The following is an 18,864-nucleotide window of genomic DNA, read 5'->3' as shown; positions in this document are numbered from 1 at the left end:
ACAAGGGACCCCCGGGGAGGCCCTGGCCCAGCTTGCCAGAGGGAAGCTTCCATTCCAGGCCTCAGGGCCTCTGGGTCGCAGGTGCCCATGAGGGCAGAATGAGCTGTTCTGGGCATGGGCCCCTGCAGACGGGGTGGGCCCAGGCCCCCAGGGAGCCCCCCGGGGGTCCTCAGCGGGCATTGGGGAGCACGGGGGCTGTTGTGGGCTCCCGAGGGCAGGGCTGCTCCCTTTGTCTCGGTGCGGTGGTGGCTCTGCACGCGGGAGGTGTTTCACTGGGGTCCTGGAAGACGAGCCTCCTGTTTTCTCCCGAGCTCAGCCCGAGCCCCGTCTCCCTGAGGCCTGTGGGACTCCCCAGAACTGCCTCCTTAGGCTCTTGCCCACGTAGGTATGTGGGCGTGGTCTCCCCTCGGCAGAGAGGAAGCTTCTGGAGGGCCGGGGCTCCTGGAGGTGCTTTCTCTGTGCTCCCTCAGAGATGGCCTCGAGCGTGAGAGACCGGGGTCCTCATCCCCAGTGCGGCCTGGGCTCCTTGGGCGCTCTCGGGGAACCTGCTCGGGGGAGGGGGAGCCCAGAGGAACCGCTCACGGGACGTTCCCTTGGACACAAGCTGCCCTCGGGTGGTCCCCGAGCCTCCCCCCTCCTCGCCCCCAGCCCCCCACCTTCTCACACTTACCTCGGCTGCTTCTCCCCAGAGTTCACTGAGAACACGGAAACCTTGAAAACCAAGATGTCCGAGCTCAGGCTGTACTGCGACCTCCTCGTTCAGCAAGTGAACAGGACGAAGGAAGCTGCGGCGGCCGGTGTGGGGGACGCCAAGGTACGGTGACCTCCCAGCGCAGCCGCTGCCGCGGGGGTCATGGCCTCGGGGGTCACGGCCTGGGGGGCGCAGGGCAGGGGCCCAACGGGCCGTTACGGCTGCTTATTGTCATAGATCCCCCATTAACGTGTGTAATTGGGTATAGATATGACCGCACCGGGAGCTAGTCACGTGACAGTAAAAGAGCATTATTGCCCTTAGGGGGTGTCTGCTGGGGCCCAGGTGCTCCCCATGGGGTGTGGAGCCTCTCCCCTGTGGGCGGCCGGAGCCGGGCAGCAGTTTAATCCCAGAGCCAGGGAAAGGGCTTGCAGGCCGGCCTGTGGGGGCCAGGGCCCGCTCCTTGTGGGGAGACCACCCTTGTCACAGCAGGGATTCGGGGAGCTGTGCCCCCACGGGGAGGAGCCTTGGGGAGCCGGGGACCCCATGGGGAGGGGGCTTAGAGAGCCAGGGACCCCACGGGGAGAGGGCTCGGGGAGCCGGGGACCCCACGGGGAGCGGCAGGAACTTCCTGACTGCACAGCTCGGTCCTCCACAAGTTGGCAGCCCCAGACTTCCCCCCCCCACTTCCCCTGCAGGAGGGCATCGACGTGGGCACTCTGCTGCAGTCCACCTGCAACACCTTTCTGAAGACACTGGAGGAGTGCATGCAGATCGCCAACGCGGCCTTCACCTCGGAGCTGCTGTACCGGACCCCCCCGGGCTCCCCCCGGCTCGCGGTGCTCAAGCCCAGCAAGGTGAGGGGGCCGCCATCTCCCGCCCCCTACCCCCTCGGCGCACCGTCCCGCTCCCCGACACGAGGCCCTTTCTCGGAGGCGCCTTCCCCTCCCCATGAGCTCCCCTCTCCGCAGCCCGGCTGCTGGCACGTGGTGAGCCCCCCATAGATGGCGGCCTTGGGGCCTTCCTCTTGAGAAGCCCCTCTCTTTACATCGGATCTGTCTCAGCAGTTGGTCTCTGCAGGAGGAGACGGTGGAGGTCTCTGACCCAGAATCCCCCCTCCCTGAGGCCTCTGCCCGGAGTCTGGGGTGCAGCCCCCTTCGGAGCGCCTCTGCTGGGGGGTAGCCTGGGCCTCTGCACCGCGGCCCATCCTCATTCTGTCCCATCTCTCCCCTAGCTCAGGCCCAACCCTCTGGCAGCCAGGGGTCTCCAGGAGGGGCTGGGTCTCTGTGGGAGACCCTTATAGCTCTGCCAGCAAAGGCTGGATGGCGGCCGTGGGGAGGGAGTGGTCCAGTGGCCAAAGGAGGGACCTCCCGCCTGCCTCCCCCTTGGAGTCCCGGACCCTTGGGCTGCCCTCGGTGAACTGTGGACTCCCCTTGGTTTGCCCCAGAATAAAACTTGTCCACAAAGTGGCCGGGACACCGAGGGCCGGCTCTCGGAACAGGTTTTAAAAGCCAGGTCTGTAGACAGATCCGTACACCAGCAGCATTAGGTGCTCAGCCGCCTTCTTAGCATCTGTGGCCCCCCCTCGGGATTCCCCCCCCCCAGGACCCTCCCCCTCAGGACCTCCCGAGGTGGCCAGAGGCGCCTGACGCGCCGGCCAGAATTGCAGGGCTGTTGTGTTAGAAGCTGTTTGTGTGAACGTCTTTTTTCTTCTTTTAAAGACGAAACTTCCCATCCTGCCAATTCCCAGCGCCCTGGACAGGTAAGATCCGCTCTCTGTTTGTGGGTGCTAAGACGCGCTCTCCCCAGGGCCCGGGAGCCTCCCCGGGACAAATGCTGCTTCAGGATCTCACCCCCTCCCCCAGGGGCCCCTGCCCTGTGGTCCCGGACGGCTCCATGGGAACTAGCTGCCCTGTGGGTCCCAGAGAGATGCTCAATGTGTACTTGTGAATCTAACAGGACGGGAATAAAGAAACCAGGCCGATCACGGCTCCCGAGTCCCGGCTTTGCCCGGAGTCAGGCTGATGGCACAGTGGGGCAGAAAGAATTCTGGGCCTGAGGATTTGAGCAGGGGGTGACCCTGAGAAAAAGACTTCTCGGGGGTTTTGTACCACACACACCCCATATCCAGTGGCTTGTCTTCTCAGTGAGGAGGAAGGGAGAGAACTGGGAGCTCGAAATGCTGAGAAATGTGCTAAAAATTGTTTTTTACGGGTAATTGGGGAAAAATCAAACTCTGAATGACATAAATGATTGAAAATAAAAGAACAAAGAAAATAAAACGACGTACACAGATCTCCAGGACTGTTGGGCTTCCTTCTCAATGAATTCTGAAGTCCTGCCTTAGCCCAGCCATCCTGTGACTGTATTTTTAATATTGTTCACTAAACAATTAATCATTGTTTAAATAAGGAAATCGAGGCAGCCCAGGGTAGAGGTCACTGTAGTAAGGCTTCAGCCTGGACTGTGGGACTGGGGGCTTCTTCCATTAGACTTACTTCCCAGGTGCTCGTCCTGAGAGGGTGGACTTTGGGGAAGTGAGAAAATCTTTAAATGTCTAATTGTTGATTAAAGGGTCTTTTCCCTGGACTGGTGTGGAAAGCTGTAAGCAGCTCCTTGCAGCTCCCGGCTGGGCCACAGCCCCCTCCCTGTTTTATGTCTCAGGGAAAGTGCAGTTGTCTCCCACCCCAGGAGGGGGAATGTGGGAGACTAAAGGGGAAGTTTTCCACACCCACTTCCCGACTCCCCGGGAGCTTGGTTAGAGAAGTCGTGTGGGTGTGGGTCCTGGGGCTCTGGGATGGCGCCTGGGACTCAGAGACCCTCAGGACCTTCCCGGCCTCCAGGGAGACCCCTTTTCTCCGGAGCCCCCTGGGCAGACACAACCTACTTGGGCCCTCACTTCCAATTGGGACAGTTCCTCCCCCAACTGTTTGTGAGGGTCCATTGTGAACTGGGGTGGAGAAGGGCTCTTGGGCCGTGGGGGTTGTGTACCTTACTGTTCTGTGAGAAATAATGCCTTGTGGGGTGGTTCTGGGTTTTTTTTAGGCAGACAGAATTGAATAGCTGTGAAAATGGATCTTTAAATACAGAAATAAGTGATTCTGAAGAAACCCTGATTAAAAACGAGAGCCCCTTATATACGAAACCCATAGAGAAGGGGAACGGCTTGTCAACTAAAGAAAATACAGAAGATCACTTAACAGGTAAAAATAAGATGGAGAGCACATGAAATGGGCCTTCCTCCTTTGGAGAGATGGGCTCTGGTGCACACTGCCTGGTGAGACCCAAGGGTCTCTTTGTTGAAGGCACATACAAATTTGGGTCTTAGTTTCTTCATCTCTACAATGGGGCTGAGGGGTTGACTAGATGGCTTCCAGCTCCAGTGATAGGGTCCTATGGTTCTATGTTTTCTCATATCAGGCCCAATTACTGGTGGGACTTTGACGAGAGACAGATTTCCATTTACTTCAGCCCTGTTGGGCAGGGGACCAGGTCATCACCTGCCCAAGGCCATGTTTTGGAGGACTCTGCTAAAGCACCTTCAGACTGAATTGTTATTGAGATCTTTTTAAAAGCAGTTTCCTTCTTCCCCTTCCCCAAAGTAGTTTCGTTTTATTAAAAACTCTGCTTTTACAAAGAGGTCAGAGATGCAAATGTCATTTCTGATCTTAGTTGTCATTTTTTTTTTTATTAAAGCTTTTTATTTTCAAAATATGGATGAATAATTTTTCAACATTGACCGTTGTATAGCCTTGTGTTTCAAATTGTCTCCCCTAGATGATAAGCAATCCAATGTATGTTATACATGTTAAAATATATGTTAAATCCAACGTATATTAACATTTATACAATTATCTTGCTGCATAAGAAAATCAGATTAAAAAGGAAAGAAAATGAGTAAGAAAAGAAAATGCAAGCGAACAACAAAAAGAGTGAGCGTGTTTTATTGTGATCCACATTCGGTTCCCACAGTCCTTTCTCTGGGTGTAGAGTTAGTTGTCATTTTTAAAAAAAGTGAACTTGGTCTGAATCTCCCAACTCCATTAGCTCTGTCACTTATTACAGAAGCAAGAAACAAGAGGCACACTGATTTTGTTTGCCTTTGCTTTTTATAATAGATTTTACTTCATAAATCTTGTTTTTACGTCACTTTGAGCTCCTCCATCACTGTCCCCTTCCAGAGGATTTTCAAAAAGAGAAAAAAAAATCATTCAGCAGAAGCGTTGGGCCCTTTGCTCCACGCCTGTGCACTCCCCACGCCTCAGCCGCCCCCACTTCCACAGGGGGTATCTCTCCCTTTCCCCTCTCGGGGAGGGAGCGGTGATGATTGACAGTGATGTTCTTCTCCTTTGAAGTCCAAAGTGGTGACGTCAAGGATGATGGAGAAAGGGATACGGAGACACCTCATGGGAGTGACGTGGAGCCGCCCCCGGAGTGTCCCATGGGAACAAATCCTGGAGGCGAATCTCTGGGGGCACAAGCGGAGGAGGAAGAGGAAGAGGAGGAGGAGGAGGAGGAGGTCCAGACGTTCTTCAGTGCCATGAACACAAGGTTAGTGGGAGCCTGTGCCCGGCCGCTTTGCATGTAGACACTGGGGTGGAGGAGGGGAATCTTCCCACAACAGGAGAGAGAAGTCACACTTGGGCCCTGAGGAGGTGAAACCTTCCATGCTGGTCTCTTGGAGGCACCTTTTCTGTGGTTACAAGCAAATCCTTAATTAAGGAAGGGAGGGACAGAGCAGAACTCGATTCTTTTTATTCCTGTGTCCATTAAACAAAATAAGTGCAGCCGGTGAAACTCGTGCTTTCTTCAAGAAAAAGTTGCTCCCAAATGGTCTAGACGTGGGGCCTCAAAAGCAGCGTTTATTTACATGTCCGCAGCGCGGCAGAACGAGCTCAGTCCGGGCGGGAGACCAGGTCTGTGGTCGACGTCGTCCGTGTCTGCCGCTCTCTGAGGGGCCCTGGAGTGCACGTGAACAAGGGCCTCTGGGCCAGGAGCTGGGCTGGGGTCTCCCCTCCCCTCCCCCGGGCTGAGCAGGTGGGATGGGGGCCGAGTCCTGGGCCTGGAGCCAGAATCCCAGCCTCAGACCTTGGGGCTGTGTGTGATAGCTGCCGCTGCCGCAGGGGAGACAGTGGGTCCGACCTCCCGGGGTTGTTGCGAGAACGGGGTAATGTTTGTGAAGCACTGAGCACATAGCAGGCACCATAGAAATGGTAACTGTCATGGTTGCTAGTGATGGTCGTTGTTGGAAGAAAGTGTGGGAAAATAAAGAGAAGGAGGGGCTTCTAACAGTCAGGAAAAGGAGGACGCCCAGCGCGGGGGGCTTTAGTTACAGAGGCAGAATAGGCAGAATCTCGAGTCAGGATTGATTAGGCCCCTGCTGTGTTATGGATGCCCCCAGACAGACACAGGATCAGATACAGGACACACGGGCCCAGTGGTTTCTGGGAGGGAGGATCCGGCTCTCCGACCAAGGAGAGTGTGCTGATAGTGGAACAAGAGGGCACGGAGAAGCTCAGGAGGCAGCGCCCGTGTCCGAGGGATCACTTCCTCCCTGGCTCCTGGGCCCGCGGTGCTGCCGGCCTTGGCAAATGCTGGCTCTCGGAGCGGCACCGTGCTGGCTGCTGCAGTCGGGGCTGTCCGGAGGCGGCTCTAACTTTCCCTCCTCTCCCTGTCATCCCCACGCGCAGCTTCAGTGACATTGACCTCCTGGAAGACGGCGGCATCCCCACGGAAGCCTTCTTGGAGTCGTGCTACGCCATCGTGCCAGTTCTGGGTAAGAGCGGGCTCTGCCCAGAGCAGCGGTCTGGGGAGGGGCTCCCCAGGTCCCCCAAGCCGAGGCCTGAGGTCACGGGGAGCTGGGGAGGGAGAGACCCCCGGGGGTTCACAGAGCGGCCAGGGGAGCCTCGCTGGGGCTGGGGAGTCTTTTATTTACCTTCTGAGCCTGGAACACGAGCAGAACTACGAGCACGTTCATTTGGGGGAGCTTTGGAGTCTCTCAGACTGCATTGGCCAGAGTGTGCCGCCCCCTCTGGGGTCACAGCCCCTGAGGGCCCCTCATCCTCTGGGGGTTATAGCCCTCTTACAGCTCCCTCTGGGGGTCACAGGTCCTGAGGGCCCCTTGGCTCCCTCTCCCCAGAAGTACCCCAGAGAGTGGGGCTCTGCGGACCCCTGGGCAGAAAGGTTCCTAAGCTTTAAGAGGTGACCAAAGGGCAGGAGGAGAAGAAACAAGGTTTGGTAAAGCTCCTACTATGTGCCAGGCACCGCACTGAGCAATGGGCACACAAAATGAGGCAAGAGGTGGTTCTTGCTTCAAGGAGTGTACGACCCAAAGGAGGGACAACAGGCAGATGATGAATGGGACAGCGTGGGAAGGAGGCTCGGGGAAGGCTTCCGGGGTCCCACAAAGCAGAGAATTGTAGAGAAAATGCCCAGAGCCAAGAGCTGGAGGGTCTCGGTCCTAGAATGGAAGGCCAGAGAGTGGGCAAAGGGCTTCGAAGGCCAAACCCAGGGTCCTGCAGGTGATAGGGAGTCAGGGGAGTGGGGGAGTTACTGGGTAGGGGGTGACATGGTCCAGGCTGGGTCTCGGCAAAACCCCTCTGGTGGCCAATGGAGGATGGATTGGAAGGGGGAGAGACCGAGGCAGGCAGGCCCCCAGCAGCTAGAAAAGGAGGGGTCACCCTGGGGAGATGCGGCAGGGCTGAGAGACTCTGGGAAGGCCGCTGGTGGGCACTGATGTCGGCTCATCTCCAAAGTGAGGCTGTTGCACTCGGTGACCTCCGAGATCCCATGAAATCCCAGGACCCAGCCTTTGGGTACCTGCAGAGGTGGAGGTGTCCTTGGCCCCCCCTTCCCTGCCCTTTCCTGCTCTGTGTATTCTTCCTCTGCATATCTCCAGGACCTCGCACGGGCCTTGTACAGGGACATGTGTGGCAGGTGTTTGTGGTTGGTTTGCAGTAGGCGCTTAATAAGTGCTTATGGAACTGTGAATAGGGGGCCAGAGGCCTTTCTCTGTGTTTCTTGGGTAGCTCAGAGTTGCTGGTGTAGTACCTGGACCGTCCCTCTGCTGCCCCTCATTCTCAGTATGTGTAAACTGACCAAAGGAAATAGGAATAAAGGGAAAACAGTTCTTGTGAGGGAATCATTCATTTAACCAGCATTTATTAAGTTCCTACTGCATACCAACCAATGTTCTAGACCCTAGCTAGGCTGTGATCACCCGAGTTCACTGCAGCCTCTGTCAGGATTGCAATCCAGGACCTGTGAATCATTTCTTACAGCCGAGGGCAGGATTCGGCCCCCAGGGCACCCCAGGGCGTGCGGAGGTAAAGCAGCTTAAAAAGGCCCGACTGTTCAAAGGGGAAAAACCCAGCCCGTTTCCTCTCTCTTGTAGATAAACTTGGCCCGACGGTCTTTGCTCCCGTTAAGATGGACCTTGTCGGAAACATTAAGGTGAGCTCAACCCGGCCGTCAAAGGGCAGGGCATGGCCGGGGCGCCGGGGCCCAGCGTTCGGACTGGCCACCCAGGGGCCACAGGTTCCTTCCTCTCTCAGCACCGGGTCTGTGCCTGTCTGCAGTTCCCCCTGAGCTCCACACCCTCGCCCGAGGGGGGCCGCCGCTGAGCCTCCAGCTAAGAAGGGTCTCGCCCTTTTCAAAGGACTCAGTGCCTATCAGGCAGCAGGATGGAGCCCCCGGGGCAAGAGCTTTCCCTTCTCCTTAGTCTCTGTGTCCCCAGCCCAATGTCTGGCCCAGGACGGCTGTTAATGACCCCCACCCCCACTCCCACTCCACCTGGGACGCTCCAAAGGGACCTTCCCGAGCTGGAGCCAAAGGCCCGGACCGCCTGGGCCAGAGAGGGCTTTCTCCTGCCCCCCCAGCCTCCCTCCCCGGATGCCGCCGTTCAGGGCCTGATTGCTGGGGGCAGTTGGGGGCTTCTGGGCCGAGCCCCATCTCTCAGGCAGCTGGGAGTGATCTCTGTGAGGGAAGCCCCTGAGGCCCACTTTAAGCCCGGCGTCGCCCATCGTGTGTAACTCTAAGCCTGGCTTACATTCCAGTCGGGGCATCCTTGGGGCCGGAAGGGACGTCCTCGCACCAAACCCCGTGTTTAAGGATAAGGAAGTGAAACTGGGACAGGGTGGCTTCCCAGGCTCATAGAGACACGAGGCGACCCTCCCTCTGCCCCCCGGCCAAGCCTGCCTCCTTGGAGGGGAGGGCGTGGAGGCCATTAGGGGAGAGGAGGCCTCTCATGGCCCTGGGAGGGCCAGGTTGCGTGGCCGCCTCTTTCCTGCTCCCGCCCTGGCCCGACACATCTGGCTGGGCTCCGGTCCCTGACAGGTCCCCCTCTCCTCCTGCAGAAAGTCAATCAGAAGTACATCACCAACAAGGAAGGCTTCACCACCCTCCAGAAGATCGTGCTGCACGAAGTGAGCGCCGGCGTGGCTCAGGTCAGGAACTCGGCCACGGAGGCCCTCTTGTGGCTCAAGAGGTAAGGGGAGGCCCGTGGGCCGTTGGCACAGGCTTTTACTGACCTGGGGCCGAGCTTCCCGTGGGTCTGACTCACAGAGGACAGGCTGTTCTGGGGGGGCCGGGGGGTCATACATAATTTGATTCAGCGGACAGGCCATGGTGGGGGCCATCCCTTGAGCCAGGACTTCATTTCGTTTTACTTTTTTCTCTGGGTAATGATGTCTCAGTAGAGAGATGGGGAGTTCCTCCATTAACCACAGGCCAGACCCCAAAGTGGGAGCATCCCTGCCCTCGGGGAGCTTCTGTTCCGAGGGCTGGCTGTGCCTTAGAGCGGGCATTGAGGCGGCGCCTCTTCCGGGCCTTTGTTTCCCCCTTTTTCAGATGGAGGGGTGGGAGGTGGCCAGAGTATGTTCTGTGCAGATGGCTCCAGAGCGGGCCTTGGCTCCTTCTGGCTTTGGCTCTTACAAGCTTGTGATCTCACTAGTGTTGCAAAGCCGGGTCTGGTCCCCTCGGCCAGGGCAGGCCCTCAGCCCTGTCACTGGAGATCTTTGGGGGCGGTCCCCCCGTTTCCTCATCGGGGCAGACCCACTCACCGGGCCTTGCTGCCTTCCCTGCCCCCCGCCAGCAACACCGCGGCCCCTTTCTCCCGCTCCCTCTGCCAGGGTGGGCGTCCCTGGCCACTGGCCCGGCCAGCTTCAGGTCCCCTCAGGTGAGGGGGATTGGGGAAGGTCCGCGGGTGACAGGGAGGACTCTGAGCACGAGGATCAGGTTTGCCAATACACGGCGCCTGCACGTGCTGCAGCCCAACCCCGTGTGGGTGCTTTACCAATAGCGTCTCCTCTGATCCTCGCAACTGTGGGGAGGGAAGGCTTGTCCCCTCTGAGGCAGAGTCACGGGGCTGGTCAGGGCCTAAAGCTGGACTTGAACTCCCTCCCTGACCCAGGTCCAGCGTGCCTCCCCGCCTCTCCTTGCAAGTTCAGCCACTTTTCGGGCACGCCTGACTCCTTGTCACCTTCAGCAGAGGGGTTGGCCATTTCCTTCTCCAGCTCATTTTACAGACGAGGACACTGAGGCAGGGGGGACCCCAGCTAGGAAGTGTTTCGGGCCACACTTGACCTCAGGATGGGGGGTCCCTGACTCTGCACTGTTGGGTGCACAGTGGGTTGGAGGAAGGGAGTCTGGTCAGTCCCATTCGTCAGCCATGAGCTGCTTGTCTTAACCTTCGTACTTGGGACACCAGGGGCTTAGAGCAAGGTCCAGCTCAGGCCCTCCCTGACCCTTGGACTCTTTGGGCCTCGAGTCCCTGCATTGGGAGGGACCTCCCAGGCTGTCCAGTGCACCTCCCAGCCCCGCAGGGCGCCCGCCAGGCGCCTCGGCCATCTCTGCCCGCGGGCCTCAGCCTGACCCCTTCCCTGCCCCCTCAGACACTGACCGCTCCCTCGCCCTGTCTTGTTCCCCCCCAGAGGTCTGAAGTTTCTGAAGGGTTTCCTGACGGAGGTGAAGAACGGGGAGAAGGACGTGCAGAGAGCCCTGAGTGAGTTGGCGCTGCGCCTGCTGCCCCATCTGTGTGACAGGGGTTGGGGCGGGCTGGGGGTCTGAGCTCACCCTCTGTTTGGCCGTGGTTCCGGGGGCCGTCCCCTGCCCCTCCTTAGCAGGAAGGAACGCTCGCACTTTGGGGCTCGACTCCTGCTGGGGAGTGGCCGGCGGCGAGCTCGGGGCGCGCTTCTCACCAGGCGAGCTTGTTCAGCGACCACGGACACGTCTCCCGGCCTGCTCGGTGCGCCTGGCTGGGAGGGCTGGGGGCCCCTGCTTGTCGGGCTGAGGCGGAGCAAGGGCGTGGGCATCAAAGGGGCCCCTCCTATCCCGGCCACGGGGTCTCACTTCCCCGCGAAATCTGGGCTGGGGGCCCTGCAAGGGCTGGGCTCTGAGAGGCAGCACTGGTGCATGTGTATACGCATGTATGCCCACAGCTGTGTGTGGGGCACACGGACACGTTCACACACACACATGCTCTCACACTCGCAGAACCACCGGCGCTCGGGCGCCGGCTTCTCACGGGCGCACTCGGTTCTTTTGCAGACAGCGCCTACGGCCGGACGCTGCGGCAGCATCACGGCTGGGTGGTTCGCGGCGTCTTTGCGGTGAGTGCTCCGGGTGCCCCGACAGCGCCAGGCCTGCCCGGCGGGGTCTCCGGGGGGGAGCGAGGGGCCCTGGTTTTCCCTTCCTGACCACAGAGAGCAGTTTTCAGCATCAGGGAAAAGGGGAGAGGAGATGCCAGCAGTGTGTGAGCGTCTGTCTGTCTGTCTGGGCACATGTGTCTGGGGATGGCCGTGCCTGCGGCGCACCCAGGAGCCCGTCCCTCTCTCTTGCAGCTGGCGCTACGGGCAGCTCCTTCCTATGAAGACTTTGTGGCAGCGCTGAGCATCAGGGAGGGGGACCACCACAAGGAGGCGTTTGGCCTGGGGATGCAGAGGGACCTGAACCTGTACCTGCCGGCCATGGAGAAGCAGCTGGACATCCTGGACGCCCTGTACGAAGCCCACGGTCTGGAGTCCGACGAAGTGGTGTGACCGCCGTGGCCGGTGCCTCCTCGCTACTTCAGGGGATGAAGCTGAATCCGCTCTTGGCTTTCTGAGGCTCGTGGCCGTGAGCCTCCTCCTTCCTCTCCCTCCCTCCTCGCCACCTCTGTCTTCTGCCCCCACGGCCCCCAGGATGGGGGGGGCCAACAGAGCTTCCCCCTGCTTTTCGTGTCAAAGCTCACAGTGCCCACGTGTCTCTGTGGGTTAGGACCAAGGTGCTATGTCCCGGTTCTGTGGGCCCAAGGACCCCAGTGTGTGCTCTGATCGATCCATAGTGTCAGGGAGGTCCCTGGTGCCCTTCTCAGAGGCCAAACCGGGGTGAGTTGTGGGACTAGGACCAGCGTCTACAAGGGCCATTGGCTCCTCTCCCAAACCGTTCAGCCTTTGAGGGTGATTGGTGATGGGACGTTCCCAGAGGTGCCAGCCCCTCCCAGAGGCGCCAGCCCTGTGTTCCACCTTCTCTGCGGAGCCTCCTGCGGCTGCTGCCCAAAGCCGTCTTTGTGGGGGCGAAGAGGGGGACTGGTGCCCTGGAGCAGAGGCCCGCCCTTTCCCCATCACCATCCACACCCCCTTCCAAGGGGAGCTCAGGAAGAAGTGGGAGTCTCCACGGTGGTTGTCCCGGCTCCCCCACAACAGCTTCCCCAGCCTTCTCTCCTGGAGTAATGTAGGTGTCAGGGCCGCAGACTGAGGCGGAGGAGGCAGAGTTTGGGAAGCGGCTGAGCGAAGGAGGACCAGCCCTGGGACTGGGGCTGAAGACACAAAGCCTCTGCTTTCAACCCTCCGGTAGGCAGAGTGTTGGCCCGGGAGCCATGGGCTCCCACTGCATCTGGGTCCCATCCACCCACATGCCCTGGATCTTCAGAAGGGCGTCCTAAATGGAGACCAATTATTCTCTGGTTCGGGGGGTCCTCAGGATAGTGGCTGAGTAGACGTGCCCCCCACTTTTTGCATCTGTAGGTGAGCATCACAGAAGCCGCCTGGGGACGGCGAGCTCCAGGAACGTAAGCCGCCCCCCATACACAGTGCCCCCATTTTCTCCAAAAGCTTCCTGCCGAAGGCTGGCGTCCTCCCAGGGGTGGGCAGGTGGGAGCGAGTAGTTGAAAGGAGCAATTGAGAGTTCCCGGGAAAAGCCCGAGTTGCTGAAGAGAATCTGCCAGCTTTGGAAGGGTGATAGAGTGAGCCCTTAAACCATTCAATGTTTTGTGAAATCGGAGCATCCGGTTCAACTGCTGCAGACCCTCGCCCACTGACCTTCCTGGAGCAAAGCGGATGGACCAAAAAAACTGGCAGGGGGAGACAAAGCCAGGAAGCTCGCCTTCCCCTTCTGTGAATTTGGAAGCTTGGTTTGAGCAATGGTGGAAAGGTGAAGGAGACCGGGGAGTTTTGAGCACCTCTTCCTTCCCAATGAAACTGTCTGTGGACACTGCTGGTGCATGATGGGACAGCCTGCTCAGCGGCTCAGGCCCTGCTTACTCTTCCAGGTCCAGGCTGTTAGGACTCTGTGTGCGTGCTGCCTTTGAGCATCCCGCTGTTTCTGTCTGCGTGGAGGGGAGGGGGCTTTCTGTGGGTGCTGAGGACCCCAAATTGAGTCTGCCAAGAGCTTGAGCACATTCATATTCCCCTCATTAGTTCATCCTCACCCACATGTTCCCCTCACCCACATGATGAGGGGAACATAGACATCCTCACCCACAGAGTAGCAGGGTATGCTGGGAGGGCAGAGCCCTAGGTTCTCCCTCAACGCTGCATGCTCCTGAGCCCAGCACTCGCCTCTGAGGGTCTGAGTGCCCTCAGATGGGTCGGGAAAGGGTGGGCCAAGGCATCCTTAATGCCCTCTGGCCCAAACCCGCCATCCCTTTTCCTCACCAGCATGAAGGAGGGTTGGCCCAAGGTTCTGGAGTCTTTAGAAACACCGAAAGTTCTGTCTAACTTCAGCTGATGCAGGGATGGAGATGCTCCATTTCTGTGTGTCTAGGTCTCGGTCTAGGTGTATAAAGGGACCCGGAAAGCTTTATTATTAGAATCTTGGTTTTAGCTGGGGCAGAGTTGACTTTGTCTAGTTCTCCCTTAGAAGTCGGCACCAGAAGAGAGGCACCAACTGGGCCGGTTCTCCCTCTCCCCCCCCTCCCCCCGCAGACTTCTTACACCTCTGACCAGGCCTCAGCTCCCTGGATGGCCTCTCACCAGTTTACATTACTAATAGGTATCATTAAGTCATAGGATTCATTTTTTCATAAACCTAGTAGAGCTCGTACTTTCAGATTAATGTAGTTGTCGCCTTGTATTTGGCTTAGATTTTCTTATTTTGAGAGCCTCGGTTTAGAAAAGTGATGGCAAAAGACCATCATCCCACCATCTTGACAATCATGGGAACTGGCTCTCAAAAGCCCCCATTTTGGGGCAGTGATAGTTATGTTTCATCAGAATTATTGTTCCTTGAAAGTATTTCCAGAACTGTTCAGTCTTTTAGCACCTGTGTCCAATTCTTATCTCCTCATTAGTCCTTGAAGGATGGATTTTAATATTAAAAATAACTAGAAGTCATTCAGAGCTACATCGGGTAAATACGTTACATTCCCTGGGTAAGGCCATCGGTAGTAAGGTTCAAGGAATGATGAGAAATTAAAATTCCTGTGACTTGGCAGTTCTTTTCCAAGGGATTTCCAAAAGTCAAAGGAACCACTTGAGGCTGCCCTGGACCAGAGATGTAACTCTGAAGAGTGTGCATATAGCAGAATCCTGTAAATTGGTCACACTCCTATTAGGAGGGAGCTCCTGATAAAGTTAGCCTTTCCTCCCAAGAAAGGGGTGCAGTAAGGCAAGAGAATGGTTTCAACCACCAGTGTTCAGTGCAAAATGGTAAAGGAGAAAAACGATCATTTAGCAAAGCAGAAAGCATCTTTGGTCTTGGAAAAGTATCTTTTCTGGTGATGGGAAGATTAGCTCAGTACCAAATGGCAGGGAGACATCTCTTCAAAGGGAGGACAGGTTCTCACAGGATCACCAACAGCTAAAAGAATTACCTGAAGCATTTTGCGAATCTGTACTTATACCTTGTGACTGCCACCACTGGGGGCTCTTAGAGAGAAGGCAGCAGTTTGAATGAACATGGGTTCCCCTAAGTAGCACTCAAATTATAGCATCATCACATTCACCAGTTAAGTGGATTTCACCAACTTTCTAAATGATATCAAAGAGCAGAGTTGGCTAAGGATGAGCTAGAACGATCATCTTGTTCAACTCTCTTGTTTTACAAATAGGGAGACTAAGATCCAGTATTGATTTGATTGTTTAAATTGAGATTTTTTTTTTAAAAGATATTTAGAATTAGTCACAGTTCCTCTTAACTGTGAGGCTAGAGATCTTGGGTTCTCAGTTTTGCACATTTCTCATAGACCTCTTGGCAATCTGGCTAAAACCTATAGACTGCTCAGAATAATTTTTCTAAAAGCATCAAGATTTATAGGATTTCCAAGAAAATCAATTATGTTGAAATGCACTTATCTGGGTGTTTAAAAAAAGAAAGTTTAGCCCCTCAGGTTAGAATCCTTGTCATAACACCCAGCCAGGCACATGTCCAGCAGACACATAACACAAGGTTATAAGCTGAGGGCGCTGCTGAGAAATGAGTCCCTCTCTGCTCTGCAGTCTGCTGACTGCTTACCTGGGGCTTTCACCTGACCCAGCCATGGAGGGCATTTTAAGGTTGGCTCTGGTCTCTGGGACCCTTGGCTAGTCTGTGAGCATTCTCTCCATCCCCTCAGATGCTCAGCCTGCGTGCCTGCACATTCTGTCCATTTGCACGTCTTAAAGATAATGGTTGCTCACCGACCCGGCGGTGCACGCCAGCATTGACCGGCCGGCCACATGTAGAAGCGAGCATTGACTCCTTGCTCTGCAAAAGAAGCTGAGGGTCCCCCTGAAGTGGATGGGCCAGGTCTCTGGAGCGGACCCGCTGGCCTTTCTCTTGGGGTGCTGCCTGAACGCAGTGGGGAAGGCATCTGCGCTGGAGCTGTCGGGAGACGCCTGGGGACCGAGGTGGCAACTGCTCCCCGTCCGAGCCCATCTCATGCTTACAGACTCTGTTCTGCGTCGGTCCCACTTCTCTTGGCAGGGACAAACTCTGCCACGTCCACAACCTCCCCAGACCTCAGCATCCATGTCTCCCGGGGTGACGAGACGTAGGGCGGCGTCCCACTTTCTGGCTTCTCGATGCAGATGTGCCATTTCCATACTGGTTTGAGGCATGTTTCCTGCAGCCCACGTGGGAATTTCAGTAGGATGTCATCAGACAGCTCATCTACCTCATTTTGAAATTGGCCACAGACAAATAAGGAGAAAAATATGTTGTGGAAGTAAATGTAAACAAGCGAATGAACAGTGTGGTGTATATAAGGGAAAGGGGGAGGGTCTTGGTCGAATATATGCCAAAGGCTAAAATGTACATAGTGATCTTTCCCTGCATTCATTTTTAAAATAAATGTTCAGCTTCACGTCTTGTATTTCTCTAGCTTCTGTGGTTTAATGGATAAACTTTTTAGCATCCCAGGCGGTCTCCCATTTGGAGACAGTCCTGCCTTTCTGAATGTCAATAGAACAGAATAAAAAGATGTACCATAAAGGAGTCCATTGATTTCTCTCCATTAGTCCCTCTTTTACTGAACTTTGCCTAGAACATGAAGTTTTGAAATACTCTTGATTCGACCAAATAAAAGCTGATTATTTTTTGTTGTGGCTCTGAACAAGTTCATCCTGTATATCAGTTGAGACAAGATGGGGTGGGGGTGGGGGACGAGGGTTTACTTTTTTTGCAAGAATGTTTTGAAACATCTGTCAGATTTTATATTGTTTAGTTACAATAAACTTATTTTTCAAGTATTTGCCTTTAGGAGTTTCTGTTCAATTATGCCATCTCTAGGATATTTTCCTTGAGTTCTGTCAAAATTCTCTGGCTAACTCGAGTCACAGCCCTTCTGTGAGACTCGGCTTCTCCAGGTGTAAAAAGGGAAGGGGAAAAAGAGGGACAAAAAATCCAAAGCCCCCTTTAAGACCTCCATTCTGTGACTCCTAAAGTTGGACTGGTGTTGACAGCAGGGACAGAATGAGGTGCTCAAATTTTGCCAGCAGGCACTGGGAATGGAGGGCTCGGGCTGTGCTTTAAACCACAGTAGATGCTGCACAAATCTAGGGGGAGAGAGGTAGGTAGGTCTATAGGGAATGTCATTTTAGAACACATTTAGTACAATTTCATTCTACAGGCAAGAAAGAGCCTTGGGAAAAGTGTCACTCTTGGAATTTTAGCATTTCATCTTTCCCATTGGGACTCCACCATCCAAACATCCCTTGAGAGCCTCAGAGGGGGAAAGACCATTTTGTTTTCCTCATCCCTATCGAGACTTAAGCCTTTGCTGTTCCCCCAGGACTAGGGCTTTCTCTCCAAGAGAATGGTACCACCTTAAAATTCCCTTCTCTCTAAAACAAGTGGATCTCTCGACTGTTGAGGAAATCAAAATGTGTTCAAAAAACTTCCTCTTTTCTCTCCAGACCACAAGGTACCAGAACATTCAAAGACCTGGCCATTGTCCAAGAAATTCCCATTTTCTATCTGACAGACTAAGTGGCAACCTAGTTTTGCAGAGCTGTCCGACTCACCATGGTGGTTGCAAAAATCCCCAGCGTAAAGCCAGAAGAGAATATGACTGGAAAATGTTTAGCAACAGAAAAGCACAATACAACATAGGTAATATTGATTTGTGGTTTTCTAAGTCAATACATCACTGCAGGGGTCCTGCTTCGCATTTGAGCTTGATGCCATTGATTTAGAACATTTATAACTAAACTAGGTCTCTACTACTCTTCAAGTGGGATCCAGGAGATCTTGCTGCCCCGTGCCTGTCACCATTTCCTGGGTTGAATGTTTTTTTGTCACTTCATCGCTGCCATTTCAGAGGCTGAGGATGGGGAGGATGGAGGAAGAGAAGGATCCACCCCTGGAGGGGCTGTGCCAGTGCCCAGGACCAAAGCCTGTTATCGAAGCTCAGCTCCCTGGATATCTCCAAAATGGAAGGACTACAACTGAACCCTTTTAGTCAATTGACTCTGAACCCCAGTAGTTATTAATCTCCCACCTGTGACGTCACCCCATTCAGGAGAAACGATTTATGTCTATCCTGGGCCAGATTTCCTCAGTCTTCTCAAATGTGCCATCGGGCACATTCAGACATAGGAAGGCGGACCAAATCCCAAGCAATAGTTCTCCTTTTTAAATTATTTAGGATATCCTGATCATGATTATAGCATGTCCTCCCAGTGAAAAAGTACAGTCTCTACTCATCTGACCAAGATGCTTTTTGGTGCACTGACATGTATCTCCAACTTTGGACATATCCCTGGGGACTTAGGAAGGCTCGACTTCGTCAAGCAGATCACGCAATACAATAGTTGCCCTCTTTCCCAAATCCCCTCCACAGTCTACACCAGGGCTGCTTCAACTTTCCATCCTTGACCCCTTCTCACAAGAAATGTTTGTGTGATTCTGGATAAATACACGCGCGTATATAAAATAGGTACAAAGCATTCAAACATTGGCTAATTATGTTTTTGCAGCCCCTACGTTTAATCATAAGACCCTGAACCACAATTTAAGAAGCTGAGATCTATGCAAGTCTACAGAAGTCTCTGTAATGCACAGTATTGGATGCCAATAATCATGGGTCAGATATATCTTGGATCAGAGCCTTATATATTGGGTCAGATATAAGCCCCGATAGGGAAAAAATGATTCCTTGCCGACCAAAAGACCTGGGAATACCGTAGTGGAGTGTAGGGAGAATGGAAGGAATTTTGCTCTTAAGTATTCAGCTTCCCTTGGAGGCGGGCAGGGGGGCTTATTATTCTGTCTGACCCCAGGAGAGCAGCGTAGGGGGCTTGTTTTTCTCTGTAGCTAACACAGGCGGGCAATAGAGGAGGCTGCAACAGAAGCGGAGAGCGGCGGACATGATTGCCCCGGTGGAAAGGGCGCTGGTTTAAAGATGGAACCATTCATGTCAGGAAAGGGAAACCGGGTCGTCTTCGTCTCGGGGAGGGCAATGGGAGTTCCTGCCCTGGGCCACTTGTCCAACTGTGATA

At 55.1% G+C, this 18,864-nt stretch overlaps 1 protein-coding gene across 8 annotated transcripts in view; it reads left to right on the top strand.

Annotated features, from left to right (window-relative positions):
- PLEKHA8 (pleckstrin homology domain containing A8) overlaps window positions 1–16,614 on the top strand; it is a 35,061-nt gene extending 18,447 nt beyond the window's left edge. Inside the window, exons 4-16 of one of the 8 annotated variants that reach the window (XR_004229846.1) lie at window positions 690–814; window positions 1,390–1,548; window positions 2,413–2,453; window positions 3,737–3,894; window positions 5,047–5,242; window positions 6,382–6,467; window positions 8,085–8,143; window positions 9,046–9,176; window positions 10,621–10,691; window positions 11,237–11,298; window positions 11,530–12,519; window positions 12,694–12,737; window positions 15,501–16,614. Coding sequence is in view for 3 of the 8 variants with exons in the window: in XM_031940498.1 (XP_031796358.1) it covers window positions 690–814; window positions 1,390–1,548; window positions 2,413–2,453; window positions 3,737–3,894; window positions 5,047–5,242; window positions 6,382–6,467; window positions 8,085–8,143; window positions 9,046–9,176; window positions 10,621–10,691; window positions 11,237–11,298; window positions 11,530–11,727 (1,286 nt within the window). In the remaining 5 variants the exon portion in view is untranslated. The other 7 variants (XR_004229842.1, XR_004229845.1, XR_004229844.1 and 4 more) reach the window with 7 other exon arrangements.
- The last annotated feature ends 2,250 nt before the right edge of the window (window positions 16,615–18,864 follow it).

This window comes from Sarcophilus harrisii, chromosome 5 (genome assembly GCF_902635505.1).
Source record: "Sarcophilus harrisii chromosome 5, mSarHar1.11, whole genome shotgun sequence".
Classification (NCBI taxonomy): domain Eukaryota; kingdom Metazoa; phylum Chordata; class Mammalia; order Dasyuromorphia; family Dasyuridae; genus Sarcophilus; species Sarcophilus harrisii.
The sequence above is the reverse complement of the archived record's forward strand: the minus strand, read 5'-3'. Positions and strand labels throughout refer to the sequence as shown.